At 38.3% G+C, this 12520-nt stretch overlaps 3 protein-coding genes across 3 annotated transcripts; 2 read left to right on the plus strand and 1 right to left on the minus strand.

Annotated features, from left to right (window-relative positions):
- Window positions 1-1109: 1109 nt before the first annotated feature.
- On the plus strand, window positions 1110-1593 carry LOC103321155 (transcription activator-like protein). The gene is given in 2 exon segments (XM_008222931.3): window positions 1110-1413; window positions 1416-1593. Coding segments are annotated over 2 exon segments (288 nt in total). The 5' UTR covers window positions 1110-1175; the 3' UTR covers window positions 1466-1593.
- A 276-nt stretch (window positions 1594-1869) lies between these two features.
- LOC103321154 (uncharacterized) lies at window positions 1870-4351 on the minus strand. The gene is made up of 2 exons (XM_008222930.3): window positions 3549-4351; window positions 1870-2868 (listed from the first exon to the last, which is right to left on the minus strand). Exons 1-2 carry the CDS (start codon window positions 4113-4115, stop codon window positions 2089-2091), a joined length of 1347 nt encoding a protein of 448 aa, XP_008221152.2. The 5' UTR covers window positions 4116-4351; the 3' UTR covers window positions 1870-2088.
- Window positions 4352-5023: 672 nt separating this feature from the next.
- On the plus strand, window positions 5024-9672 carry DWA2 (DWD (DDB1-binding WD40 protein) hypersensitive to ABA 2). Its single transcript, XM_008222929.3, has 13 exons — window positions 5024-5191; window positions 5293-5376; window positions 5485-5617; window positions 6202-6313; window positions 6731-6830; window positions 7209-7336; window positions 7868-7937; window positions 8301-8389; window positions 8564-8609; window positions 8721-8794; window positions 8888-8961; window positions 9035-9093; window positions 9252-9672. Exons 1-13 carry the CDS (start codon window positions 5147-5149, stop codon window positions 9291-9293), a joined length of 1056 nt encoding a protein of 351 aa, XP_008221151.2. The 5' UTR covers window positions 5024-5146; the 3' UTR covers window positions 9294-9672.
- Window positions 9673-12520: the final 2848 nt, after the last annotated feature.

Raw genomic sequence — 12520 nt, forward strand, 5'->3', positions numbered from 1 at the left:
TTCATTGGATGAATTGATGATCTATTGTATGTATGGGCAAGTTAACTTAATCATACAGCTGATCGCTTAGCTGTTTTTATATCTTCTTCCTTCTACTCCACAGTCTACTCCCTCAACGAATCATGTGGTGTGGGAGAGGGAACAGTTCCACGTGGTCAGTTCAATCTTTCTTTTTCTTTTTCTTTGCAACTTTTTAAGAAGAAAAAAATAATAAGAAACGCTGGCAGTCAGAGTCAGTCATAAATTGGGGTGTGTCTACGGTCCATTGCAACGTCCTTAGCTCTTAATAATTGAAGTTAAATAAAATAATATTTCACCAGCTAGATGGCCTCCCCTAGTTTTGGAATTCCAAACGCAGCGTTGCAACTTGCATGCTCATACCATTGGCATCCAGACATGACAGACATGCCTAATAAGATGTCAAATAATGATTATGGATGTTCATTTTGTATTTACACAAGAATTCGAAATTAAGTCAGAAATTCCGTGTCCCACGACGGGCCATGAGTCATGACTCCCATCCTTCCCATTAGGCATTATTTGATTATGTATAACGGCAACGTGAAGTGAAGATGGTACATATAGGCTTAGCATATGGATGATCAAGTATATTTTGTCAAACGGTAGGCTTAGCATACATATACATATATATATATATATATATATCTTTCATTGAAGAATTTTTGAAATAAGCTTATTTGAGGGACATCTTTATAGGGTCCACTTGTATTGTATTTCACACGATAAACTTAACACATACCGTTAGATTATACACAGTGGCGTTAAGTCACCTCACGATGTAGAATAGAAAGGTATCTTATTTTATTTATTTATTTATTAGTTTTTGAAAAAAATTTCTATTAAGATGAACAATAATATACTAAATTCACACAGACACTACACGAATACTATGACTCAAACTCAAGACCTTTCCTAAAATAACAATTGCTCTAAACCACTACACTTATGGCTCCTTTGTTTGCTTATTATAACAACCAACTACACTCATGGGTCCTTATTTACTTATTATAACAACCAAGAATGTGTCACATTTATGTCAGTATTTATTTTATTAATTTTCAGGACATGCGGTGGATTGGTCCAGTATTTATTTTATCGATTTCAAGTAAGTAGAGAGAGTAGATAGAAAGATTTGATTTGATGAATTAATAATAATGGATGATGATCATCATCCAAAAGGGGAAGAGGAGAGGGCGAAGCAGAGAAGGGAGGAGGTAAAGCAGAAAGAGAAGGAAGACGGATCAAGGACGAAGCCACTAACATATGAAGCCTACGGTGGTGGAATGTACGGTAGAGACGAGGGTGAAATTGAAATAGCGGCAAATAAGCCACCGGCCAGTGAGACGCAGAGTGCTGACGGACCTGATGAAGCCACCACCCGACCCCCCAAGCATCCACCGGCGACCGAGACCTTGATATCACTGGCCAAACCTATATTCAGTAAGTAGTACAATATCAGTATATTGCACTGCATCTGCCTACTATATATTTCAATTTACCCCTCTTTCCATTTCCATTTCCATGTGAAATAAATAAATAAATTTCAAAACTTGTTTTCGAAGAGCCACTACATAGTCGTACTCATACATACTAGTGGTTTTTGTTGTTTTTGGTGTATGTGTTTAAGTTGTAGCCATTTACCACGGCCTTTTTGATTGGGCCACACGCAAAGGGTACTCAGCCATTTACCATATTATAAGTGGCGAAATCATAAGTGAAGAAGGGCTTCTGTGCCACTGACTGAGGCGTCCCAGGAAGATAAATATTTCACGGCCATCGGAAATTCTCCACAAAAAATGTATTTTTTTGGCTTCAAGCCTTAAACCCAAGAAAACCCAACAAGACAGAGACTAAGAAATCCCAAAATTCCATTAAAAAAACCTAATCACATCGTAAGTTGTACAAGTTTTGAATTGTGAAGCACATGTAGAGTAGAGATGCTCTGTCCTAACAATATTCTATATCATTAAAATAAGAGAATTTACGAATCCAAAATTACTCTCTATATTTCTTTACCCTATCGTTGAACAGAAGAGAAAAAGTTATCGAGCCAGGCAGGATTTTTGTTCAGTGGGGTGGCGCAAGCACCCCAATGCTACAAATCTCGTCCACTGGCGGTGCCTCCCAGTTAGCAGTTTTGTTTTTCATTTGGTTGAAATCATCAATGCACTGCTTCACCGTCAACCCCAAAACTCGCTTTCGCTCGGCAGCGAATTTCCGGCCAGCAACTCGGTCAAATGTGTTCTGCCAACCCTTTTCCCATGCGCCATGGGCATCACAAAGCTGGAGCGTGCCGTTGGCCCAGGGGGTCCAGCTCCACCCTCTCTGCAGGCTAAGCATCACATCCGCTACGCAAGGGCCTTGGCACACAGGCCTGCAGGGCCTGCACTTGGCCCCGCTCAATGGGCCTGGGCTTGACAGCGACGCCACTGGCACTCCGAAACGGCTTGGTGGGAAGCCGTATTGGCGGTCCGTTACGATACAAAAGGGGAGTTGTTTAGTGACGTATGGCACCCCTTGGGTGGTGAGTTGGGCCTTGAAGGCGGTTTCCGAGTTGAGCTGGCGGAACCCACCCGCGTCGAGTTTGGGAATGAGGGAGAGGCGCGACAGGGCGACTATGGAGCTGTTGAGGTCGCCAACTCCGAAGCGGTCGTTGAGTCCGCCGAAGCTGGAGCCCGGAGGGACCAGGTACTGTCCCCGCACAAAGTGTTTAGGGTGGAGCGGGGCGTTCCAGTAGCCGTCTACTCGGGTTCGGACTATCCAGTCGTAGATGAAGTTGTTTTGTGTTTGGTATGCTTGGATCATAGTTAGGCAGCCTTCCACCAGGTGGAAGTATTGCAAAAGGCCCTGCATACACATTGTCAACACATGACCCAGAAATTAAGATAACAGACACAAGCACATTCATCGGTTACGTAATTCTAATTTTTGCAGTTGATTGTAGATTCATTAAAAGTGTTGTTAGTCTTTTAAATGTAATTTAAGAGCCGAGATTAGAAATGTATAACAAATTCTTAACAAAAAAACTAAAAAACAACAGTGACCTCATACGACTTTATTGAAACATTTAATATTGGTAAGTGTGCGAAACACTTTTGAATTATTTGGCGGAGAAAAATGAAAAAAAAAAAAAAAAAACTTGAAATACAATAATGAATTAATTTGAAAAAAAAAAAAGTTTCAAATTTTACTTTTAAATGGCTATGGTAGCAAGAAAAATGGGAATAGACAACTAAAACGACAGCAAGAAGAAATAAATGCAAACGCGTTACTCCCAATTCCCATTTACAAAAGCAACAGATACGACGATTAGACACGTTCGTTTCTTTGTGGTTTTTGGTCAACAAACCCAAATTAATTCATCGTTAATTTGTCTTTGTTCATCAAATTCAGATACTGTATACATGCCAAAACTATCATAAATCAAATATTAATCACATTAATCAGTAAATATTTATTATAATTTTTTGAGGAAAAAAAAAAGGAAAAAGAAAAGAAAAGAGGGGACAAGAAGTGAGAAAGAAAACCTGAATGCCATTGGGCGAGTTGTGAGCGGTTAGGACTCGGAGCTGGAACTCAGTCTCGAACATGGGTTTGGGGTGGAAGATTCTGACGGAGGCGATCCTAGGGGCGGCCTTGAGGAGCGAGAACTTGAAGGCGTTGGGGTCCATAGGGCTGTGCAGAAAAAGATCGGAATTCGGATATTGGTTTAGAATCTTGTCCACGACGGACGGCCCCGTGAGCTCGAACCTCCGGGCCCCACCAACCAAACACACGGCTATTCTGGACCGATGCAAATCGTCATCCTTGCGCTTCTTCAACGACTCGTCGGTCCCATTCCGATTGGACTCACTAGTTGTAGAATTGAGAGTGTTTAGGGTTGTTATGTTGAGGGGCGGCTGCTGGAACTGGAAGGCACGGCCGCGAAGGAAAGATCGAATGGGAGCAAACGGAGAGAGGGGGAAATTGGTGGGAGAGTAAGAAAAAGAAGATGAGAGTGAGAGGAAGACGATAAAAAAGAGGGGAGGGATGACTAACAGAAGTAGCCGCCAATCAAGATCGGAAAACCATTTTGTGAAATACTTGGCCATCATTCTCTGATGCTCAAGGAACTCCTCTTTACCTCCTTCTCTTGTAGATGATGTTGGATCCAATTTTTTCCATTCCCACCCAATTCGCGCACATAGAGAAAATTGGGTGACTTTGGGTTTACTCCTCACCTGAACTTTAATCACAATTTTTTTATTTCCTTTTTCCTTTCCTGAACTCTCTTTTGGGTGTGAAGGAGGATGGCAAGGACTTTTGGTGTGAGTCTCATGAGGTTTAGAGGATAATTATGTGATATTCGATGATTTCAATTCTAATTTTTTCCATATTAAACGAAAGAAATGATTTTTTTTACCTAAAGAAATATTGGCATGGTGGTTTTATTTAGAAAAATATTTCCCTTGTTATCATGTAAGTAGGGAAAAAAACTTATTTATAACGTAAATAACATTATTCTATTATTCTTGACCAATAATATTATGATATGTGAAAAAATTATCTGATGTGTCATTATGTTATTGGGCGGAGATGATATGTGTGTATAATTGCTTCTTTTTGTGTAATTGATAAATTATTTTTGCACATATATTAGATAATAATTCACAAGAAGAAAGAGTATCTCGAAGGAAAAGTAAAAGGTTTGAAGAGCATAAGCAACTCATAGGTCCTTTATCCTGCAGAGACCGCTGTTTATCTTTGACCTAGCGTTTTCTCTCTACTTTTTATTCACTCCTATGGCTGGGTTTTCTTGGTCTTTTATTTGATGCTAGTGTGGCTTGTTGGGCTCTGGGCTTACAAATGTTTTCTGCTTGTCGGGCTTTGGTTTGACTTAAACATGGAACAAACTCTTCAACATTTCATGTTGGGCTTCTACGTTGGTTTTACGAATTAGCCCACAATGGAATATGAAATAATGAAAAAAATGAAAAATGGAAGGTATTTGTTTGGTAATTGGCCGTTGTGAAATGCAGGAATCAATCTCTGTCAGTCGGTGTTGTAAGCGCGGGGTTGGGTTGCATGCAACAAGTCCACAAAGATTGTGGTGGTGTAATCAGGCAGTGCAGCAGCAGCAGCAGCCATGCAAGGAGGATCGTCGGGCATCGGATATGGTCTGAAATACCAGGTCAATTCCATTCTTCTTCTTTTTGTCCTTTCCCAAATTCATAAACCCTCTGATTCTGAATTTCTGATTGTAACTCTATCCCCATGTTCTGAGAGGTCCAGGCTAGATGTATATCAGATGTTAAAGGTGACACAGATCATACTAGCTTCATCACCGGCACTCTCAGTCTCAAAGAAGAAAATGAGGTTCACCTTCTTCGTCTTCCACAAATTTTATAAATAAATATATAAAATGGGAGTTCGCATTCTGGATCTGGATCTTTTAATCTAATGAATGGGATTGAAATTGAATAGGTGCATTTGATTCGGCTCTCTTCGGATGGAACCGAACTCGTATGCGAGGGTTTGTTTTCGCACCCCAACGAGATCTGGGACCTTGCTTCCTGTCCCTTCGACCAGCGCATCTTCTCTACTGTTTATTCTACGGGTAATTTATTCTCCATTTTTGTTTTCTTATTATTTATTTATTTATTTGTTTGTCCCACCTTTTGTGTTGCTGCAATATGATTGGCGCTCAACCTGATGCTTATGCATTGCCATATTGTGAATGATTTGTTAGTAATGCATGAAGCTGGATCATATTTTTGTGGTTCTGTGGTCCATAAAGTCAGAATTGGGAATTTGATTGCTTCTTAATTTGGTATTTGAACCCATTAGGATAAGCTTGTCAATTGCATTGCTGAAATCCAAATATAAACAACGATGGCTGGTTGAGTGTTGAAATCCAAATATTAACCTTTCAACAAAACTTTTTGGACTTTTTTTTTTCTTTTTCTTTTTTGAGTGAGTATATCTGCCAAAATACTTTGATTACATATTTCCACTATTAGTTGGATGGTTTACTCTTTTATTTTTCTTATTGCTCTATATGTTTATGCTAATAATGCTAGCTAGAAATCATCATCTGTTAATTTATCGTTTCTATATATTTTTTTTCTTTCAATTCTCTGCAAATCTGGTATGTCGGACATTGGGATTGTTTTCTTTATATAAAGTTCAATGTGCTTGAAGGTGAGTCACATGGAGCAGCAATATGGCAGATCCCCGAGTTATATGGTGAACTGAATTCCCCTCAGTTGGAAAGAATTACCTCCCTTGACTCACAAGTTGGCAAGATTAAATGGTCAGTATGCTTACCCTCGTCTATCCCTGGGCATATTTAATTTCCCAATTGCGTTTCATGAATTTCAGTTTTATCTTTTTTCTTAATTTGTATATTACAGCGTGTAAAAATATTGAATGAAACTGAAAGGACTACTAATAAATCATTGCTTCTAATAATTAAGTTTTAAGGTACAAAATCATTTATATGATGCTCATGTAATGCTCTTGGATCATGTACACTTTTGAAGTAACTCGTGTACTATTGTGGTAACACGTGTTATATTGTTATAACTTCTTGGAATATAACTTGAGCTTAAACTCGTCTTATTTGTTTTGAGATTTAGTTTGGTATGAACTGTGTGTCCTCTGTTGGACTCATTGATCCTAGCATGTTGTTCCGTGGCTCTCTTATTCAATGTATATATGCATTGAACAGCATTCTTTGGTGGCCATCTGGAAGACATGATAAGCTGATCAGCATTGATGAAGAAAATCTGTCCTTGTGGAGCTTAGATTTATCCAAAAAAGCTGCTCAGGTATTTTTATAATGAATTCATGATGAGATCTCTTGTCAATCATCTGCAGTAATAGTATATGTTTTAGGATAAGTTTTCTGTCTCTTTCCAAGATTTGAAATTAATATGATTCCTGTTTCATCAAAATTTACTTATGCATGAACTGTAGAAGGAGAAAATATGGATATGATTGAGGAACCGGGGGAGGAAAAAAGACAGGACGTTTGTCCTCTCTCTCTCTCTCTCACACAGAATTTTTGTATTCAATCTTGTTACCATAAGAAACCTAATGGGCTTTTTAAGACCTTAAAAGCTTTTCCTTCAAAAGCCTTAGTAGTTTATGGAGTATCACTTTGAATTTCAGACTGATTCTTATTTAGGTCTTGTTTCCGGGTCCAGGTACAATCACAGGAGTCTGCTGGCGTCATGCACTACTTATCTGGTGGTGCATGGGATCCTCATGATATGAATGCTGTTGCTGCAACTTGTGAATCATCCATCCAATTTTGGGATTTGCGGACAATGAAGTATGTTTTCTTTTGATACTATGTAATTGCATTGCTTTTATTTGTTAATCAGGACCAACATGAATGTCCAAAACTTAAAAAGTCGAGTGTGTGTTTGAAGCATGTATTCTTTCCTTATTTTTTCTGTTTGGTAAATTCAGCACATAAGTCAAGTAGCTTTTGTTGTGGACAGTGTCCTTAGTCATTTGCAACTCCAGGCTTTGTGTTTTGTATTGATTCTCAACAGTGGAAATTTATAATGAACCAAAAGTATTGCCAAGTGTTTCTTACAAACTAATGTTCCAGTTGATAGTCACAACATGTTGTCTTTGGCATGTGAAGTGTGTCTTCAATGAAATAGCTCAAACTAAGGATTTTGTACAAATGGCTACCATGGTACTGCCATACTGCTATATGGACTGCCTCATCATCTTGCAAATTAGATTTTATATCAACCAAGAATGAAGGAAACTATTTCAGGGGCTGTTACTTGTTTGAGGTTTTGGCAACAATATCCTTTCTTGATTAATAATAGTACTGGTTTATATGCAGGAAGACAAATTCAGTTGAGCATGCTCATGTCCGCAACGTTGATTATAACCCGAAGAAGAAACACGTGCTTGTAAGATTTTAGTTTTCTATCCATTCTCTGAGTATGCTCATGTTCAAATAACTTGCATATCTGTACACATGCACTCACACAAAGACATGGATTAGTAGTTTATTGTGTTGCATAGAAAATGAGTAACAGTGCTTTTTATCTCATAAGAAATATATCTTCTTTCAACTTTGTACGGATATTTATTTACAATATTAGTAAAATGACGTTAGAACATTTTCACACAAACAAGGATGGATTTACATGATGCATTTGTATCTTCCAAGTCAAGACGAAGTGTTTTTTTTTTTTTTTCATTTCTCAATACGACGCATATCACTACCTTTTGTTCCTTTACTTTACTGCAAATTGTTAACACTTTTACAGATTACTGCAGAAGATGAATCTGGGATACGCATATGGGATCTTAGGAAGCCGAAGGTCCCTATCCAGGAGCTTCCTGGACACACACACTGGTAACTATTTTGTGTACTGTTGCATTTTGGTCTCTTCAACCATGTTTTTGCTTGATGAGCCCTTGTGTATCAGTGTCTGGTTCAGAAATTCTGGGATGCTCATACTTGTGTTGAAGAAGTTTCAATACTTGCAAACTTTAATGCTCTGATTGTTACCCATTGAAATGTTTCCAGGACGTGGGCTGTCAGGTATAACCCTGAGTATGATGGGCTGATTTTGGTTTGTTCTCTCTCTTTCTCTGGACATGTTGACTTTGTTGAGGAGACTAAAAACCTTGCTTTACATGTTTTATTTAATTGAAGCTTTTCTGATAAAAATATGTTATTGCAGAGTTCCGGTACAGACTCAACTGTCAACCTGTGGTTGGCTTCTCCATCTAGCAATGATGGCTTAATATCTGAAAGGTAGTTTTCTTGCCCGATGTTCCATGAATACTTTTTGTGCTGACTAATTACATTCCTTGATTATACCGGTCGTTCTTATCATGTTTTTGGCAGTCTGGTTGATTCACCAACTAGGCGGATTGACCCATTGCTGAACTCTTACAGCGACTATGAAGATAGTATTTATGGTAATTGCTGCAACTCCGTAGGTATATACCTGAACTTCTATCATAAACTAAATATTTTTACATGACACTTCAGGCCTAGCTTGGAGCTCTCGCGAGCCTTGGATCTTTGCATCATTATCTTATGATGGGAGGGTAAGAACACTAGTAACACTAAATTCTATTAGTTCTTTCATATTAAATGACGCTAGTTTCAATTGCAATTTGCATATGCGTCAAATGCTGCATCCTGTCGTAGGACCATTTGAACTCAGTCTATTTAATGTAAATTCCTTCTTTTCCATGGAAAACAGGTAGTTGTAGAATCAGTGAAACCATTTATCTCGAGGAAATAAGGTTTGGCACACTGGTTGATTGCTATGATGGGTCTACTTGGGTGCGTGATTCTAGATATCCTTGTTTGCCTCTTGTCTCGTCTCTGGTAGATAAATCACTCAAGCAGACCACGAAAACTCTTCTGAACGATCAGATTCTAGTTCCAGATTTTTTGAGTGTGCTATATACGCCCTGATTACATGCCTCACATGACAACAATATATGTTATTCCGATTCAAACATCAACAGAATTTTGGGTGCTGTGAATACAAAACTGCAAAAGAGGCGGCTAATGTTGTGAGATGGACTGGCATTTATGTGTTAAGAGTACAATTCCTCCTTCTTGGACTTGGTTTTTTTTAATTTTTTATAATTTTAAAGATTGATTTCCTTTCTTAATCGATTGGGAGAGAATTAAGAAAAACGAATCAGTGATTCATGTGGTAAATGTTTACTGAGCCGTGAAAACCTTGTTACCTCTCTCCTTCGATTTTGGAGCTTCTTAAGGTTAACATTGATGGCCGGGCTAAGCAAAGAAGATCATTGTTTGTGCAAATAATCTCGCGGGAGAATATTCGCTTCTAGATCCTTCAACCTTCAATCTTCCTTATCTCTCTTCCTCGTTTCCTGTAAAAAAAGACTGGAGTAAATAGACCACACTCAGAGAGTATTGGTCAAAGGCCCTCCGATGCCTAAGTTAGTTCGAGTGTTTGTAGGAAAACAATAGCTAAGCAAAGGGTACAGAGTTGTATGTATGGTGTGAACCAAGCGGCCGGAGTCGTGTGTGGTGGCCGGAGCCGTGTAGAGAGGGAGAGAGAGCTTCAGGTATTTTTCTCGGGTTTAGGAGTAGGTTTAGATGTACCTTGAATGATGAATGAAGTCATCTATTTATAAGAGCCTTGGGGCTAGGGTTTCGTAGAGAATATGCTGAGTTTATTCTCTACCCAAATTCGTAGGGATCGAGTCAGACTTAGATAATATCTGATTTAATGATATTATCTCTTTTTATGAAGATAATATTTGAATTAAATGATATTATCTCTTTTTATGAAGATAATATCTGAATTATTGATATTATCTTCTCTTTATTAGGATAATATCTGAATTAATGATATTATCTTATTAAATAAAGATAATATCATATTAATTAATAAATTTATCCCAATTAATTAATTGGACAGATAAACTGGTTCAATTAATTAATTTAAGAGATAATTTTTTTTTCCACGTGGTGCACTATGATTGGAGACGAAAATATTTGCTCCCACAATCATATATCAAACTTGGAGGAGACTGTTGAAGATGGATTTTTTGTTTGGTTTATAAGTTGGCAGTTCCGAAATCTTAAACTACAGAAATTCAAGAGATTTATAGTCACCCACTGTTTGATATAAATTCAACGATTCACTCGTTTTTGCACTCATTTTAAGAAACTTTTTTGACCCCATAGTTCATTTACTCGTGCACTCCGTTGGATGTCAAATTTCAATTTCGACTGTCAAAAGCTGTAACATGCCAAGACAAAGATAGATTTGTTGGCGCCTAAATATTCTTCATGAAGTGACACTAAGCTTATCCAAACACGTGCCCTTTTGCTGATTTGTATCATGATCACAAAAATGTGTTTGGTTTCCTCGTCCAACAGCACCAGCAGAGATCCAAGTTTTCCCACATGTTGTATCAGCCAGACACGTGGCACTCATTTGACCACGGCTTACCTGACACGTTCTGCTTTACACGTAAGATATTTTATCCACAAATGCTCAAATCAGAAGCTCATGGTCAACAGGTGCCCCCGCCATGTCATCATGGTGCCAACTGCTGACGCGTGGCCCGGCGAACAAGTGCCCACTAACTACTAACTACTCTGCCTAGTGGCTGGGGGCTAGTAGAGTGGAGAGGGACTCGGATTGACTAGTACTTCTAGGATTGGATTGGATTGGATAATTGGAGCGGATCCCTCTCTTCCTTCCTGCTTGGAAATTGGAAATGGATAAAGTTTTGCTCGTTCCTGAATTCTCATTCCTATTCCTCCACGTTTCTCTCCCAACACGGATTTCCATTTCCATTTCCTAGGCAAAATCCGCTGTTTGGGAATTGGAATTAGCAAGTTCCCCTTATATTTTTACCAACTTTGCAACTTTATTACAAGTCTCTCCAACCATGTATCTTTTATTTGTTTGAGTTTAAAACAAACCAAACTTTAAATTGAAACTTATTCTGGATAAGTGAACCATAATCATAGAGCCTTTTGAATCTTGTTCTGGATAACTTGAAGAAACCTCCTTCAATTGAATTAGTTGGAAAACAATAACAAACTTGAGCCAAACAGAAAAACAAGGATGAAAAAAAGGTAATGGCATGTTTTGACAGTAAGGAAAATTTACACAACTGAACTTTAACTCAAATTATAATTTGTCACCTCAACATGCATAGTTGAAAATGGTTCAATGTTCCTCGAACTAGTAGCTACGTAATTGAGAAAATAGAAAATGATAACATGTATTATTGATGCTTCATCCTTCAGGAAAACCTTTTGTTCGCATATTTTTATGTGATAATGAGTGCAAATTGAAATAGGTGAACACCGAACATGTGTGTATAAAATTCACAGGTGGAATGAATTTGATTTGATTTTTTAAGATAGGAGTTGATGGCTCAGCTTGTAACACGTGGCAGAGTGAGAGAGAGAGAGAGAGCCATGAGGGGGAAGGGAGAGAAACTCAAAGTGGGTCCACCATGCTGACGTGTCACGGTGATGAGATTAAATTGCGGGATTGGATGCGGAGTCATTGCCGATTGCGATGCGTTGCAACCACCGATCTCATCCGCAAGTTTGCCAACCTTTTTCATAGGAGAGCTGAGGAGACTGGACTTGAGAGAGGGGAGCTCCTTCTTGGCTCTGCTGCATCCCATTTCTAGGAGAAAGATTTTCATACAAGGGGATAACATTTTTTGTTTTTTCCACTAATAACAGAATGACATATAAAATAATTTTTTTACGTATCATTATGTTATTGGTTAGGAATAATCAAACAGTATTATTCTCGTTACAGGTAAATTTTTCTGCATTCAAAGCCCTAAATCATTCAATCATGGCTCAAATGTTCTATCTGTTGCTTTCATTGGCCCCCCCTCCTTCCTTCCCTTGTTTAGCTAGCAGCTGGCTCTTTATAAATAAATATACAATTTACTCAGTTTCTATGTAAATAAATTAACAAGGAGATTACTATTTATTATTAATTAA

Source organism: Prunus mume, linkage group LG2 (genome assembly GCF_029339155.1).
Source record: "Prunus mume cultivar Tortuosa linkage group LG2, ASM2933915v1, whole genome shotgun sequence".
Classification (NCBI taxonomy): Eukaryota; Viridiplantae; Streptophyta; class Magnoliopsida; order Rosales; family Rosaceae; genus Prunus; species Prunus mume.

Bases quoted from the DNA above. Each gene is read 5' to 3' on its own strand.
- LOC103321154 (XM_008222930.3), bottom strand. From the start codon at position 4,115: ATGATGGCCAAGTATTTCACAAAATGGTTTTCCGATCTTGATTGGCGG. The intron at 2,869-3,548 runs GTTTTCTTTCTC...ATGTGTATGCAG, and splicing joins ACTCGCCCAATGGCATTCAG to GGCCTTTTGCAATACTTCCA.
- DWA2 (XM_008222929.3), top strand. From the start codon at position 5,147: ATGCAAGGAGGATCGTCGGGCATCGGATATGGTCTGAAATACCAG. The intron at 5,192-5,292 runs GTCAATTCCATT...TGAGAGGTCCAG, and splicing joins GATATGGTCTGAAATACCAG to GCTAGATGTATATCAGATGT. The intron at 7,337-7,867 runs GTATGTTTTCTT...GTTTATATGCAG, and splicing joins TGGGATTTGCGGACAATGAA to GAAGACAAATTCAGTTGAGC.